Source organism: Hydra viridissima, unplaced genomic scaffold, assembly GCF_058129835.1.
Source record: "Hydra viridissima isolate aposymbiotic clone 2 unplaced genomic scaffold, HvirCarnegie_v1 scaffold_3, whole genome shotgun sequence".
Taxonomy (NCBI): domain Eukaryota; kingdom Metazoa; phylum Cnidaria; class Hydrozoa; order Anthoathecata; family Hydridae; genus Hydra; species Hydra viridissima.
The window spans coordinates 19,882,006-19,883,835 of NW_028324302.1; the positions used below are offsets into that span (position 1 = coordinate 19,882,006).

Consider the following 1,830-nt stretch of genomic DNA (forward strand, 5'->3'; position numbering starts at 1 on the left):
TTCACGATCGTCTCTTCATTTATTGAGAAAAGCAGCCGCAAGCGAAATTGGAAGAGAAGCAATCACAGCCGCCAAATCAGCTGGAAAAGAATTAGCCTCTTCAGCTATATCCACTGCTAAAGACGTTGCCATCGACAAAGGAAAAAAAGCGCTTGAAAAAGTTTACGCCAAGACAGGAACAGTGAATCCAAACCAAATACTAACCACGAATGTAAACGAAGAGGTAAAGACTGATCATTGGATTAATCCAATGGAAGAGCTGTATAAAAAAATGCTTGGTTCTTCCATTCAAGTGAAAAAGAAATTGACGAAAAAGAACGCGGCTAGAATCCAAGATCTCGTTAAAATGGGGAGCGGGCTTTTGATTGCTTGATTATTTTTAAACCCTTCAGGTCCATGGAAAAATCTTTGATTTTTTTTAACAAATCAAAAATGACATAAATTTTTTTTTCTCATTTTAAAAATGATAAACACCGATAGATTAAGAGTTGATGAAATGCCAGAGTATGACACTGGAATTGAAAAAATCAACTTTTTTGAGTACCACCCAACAGTCCTCGATTTAAATTCTTCAGGATCGATCGATTTTGAAATTGATTGTCAATCTGTGCATACAGTTCCGTCTGAGGCTTACATACTTGTTGAAGGGGTTCTCAAAAAAGCGGATGGAACTGCATACACAGCAGCAGACAACATTGCTCTGGTAAACAACGCCATCATGTATTTGTTTAGCTATGTCACCTATGATTTAGAAGGGCAACAAGTGGAAAAGGTCATGTATCCAGGTCAAGGAACAACCATGCTCGGATTGTTGAAATACCCTTTTAGTTTTCAGCTTGCAGATGGATTGAAGCAAATGTGGTATAAAGACACTTCAGCCGCCACCGGAAATTCAGGATTTGTTATGAGGCGAGACCACTTGTTTGCAGACACGACATCCATTGGCGCATTTTCGTTCAAGATACCATTAAAACACATTTTTGGTTTTTGCGAAACTTACGACAAAGTTGTTTATGGATTCAGACACGTCATTAAATTTGCAAAAAAAGATTACGACGACGCCATTTACAGAGCTGAGACTGTTGCCGCAGGAATGATCGACCTTAAAAAATTCAGACTTTTTATGCCTAGAATAGAGTTGGATGTTTCGAATAAATCAGAATTCTTGAAATTAATGGCAAGTAAAATTAAAATCCCAGTAGCTTATAAGTCAAACAGAGTCGAAAGACAGGTCGTTCCTGCTGGTCTTACAGAATTTACTTGGACTCTTGGAAGAATCGTAGACAAAAGCGTTCCGAGATATATCGTGTTTGGGCTTCAAACAAACAAGAATTCCAGTCAAATTTTAAATCCAGCCATTTCAACCATTGTGATGTCAGCAATTTTTTCGTAACCGTCAATGGAATAAAATATCCATATTACGATTACGATTTGAATTTTGGAGAAAAGAGAATTACCATGGCTCATTCTGACGCGTTCTCTTTTGACGATAAATATTACGGTACAAACGAACTTGTTTGTCAATCTGGTTTGACTCTGCTTGAATATAAAAATTTGTATCCGTTGTTTTTTGTAGACATTAGCAAGCAAAAAGAAAGAGTTGTTTCTGAAACGGCAGAATTGGTGCTCAACCTCAAATTTCGAACAGCAGTACCAGAAAACACCGTTATTTTTGCAGTGATCATTTCAGCCAGATTGATCACTTTCGAATCCAACGGAACCAGCATGAACGTTGTTTATTAGGTTTAAAAGACCGTCATGAGATTCTTAACAAAAATGATTTAAATAAATTTTTTTCTTTTTAAAACTAAAACATGAGATATACAAAAA

The 1,830-nt window shown here is 36.7% G+C and overlaps 1 protein-coding gene across 1 annotated transcript; it reads left to right on the forward strand.

Annotated features, from left to right (window-relative positions):
- The first annotated feature begins 463 nt into the window (after window positions 1-463).
- LOC149891347 (uncharacterized) lies at window positions 464-1,393 on the forward strand. The gene is made up of 2 exons (XM_090082081.1): window positions 464-921; window positions 1,024-1,393. Exons 1-2 carry the CDS (start codon window positions 464-466, stop codon window positions 1,391-1,393), a joined length of 828 nt encoding a protein of 275 aa, XP_089938207.1.
- The last annotated feature ends 437 nt before the right edge of the window (window positions 1,394-1,830 follow it).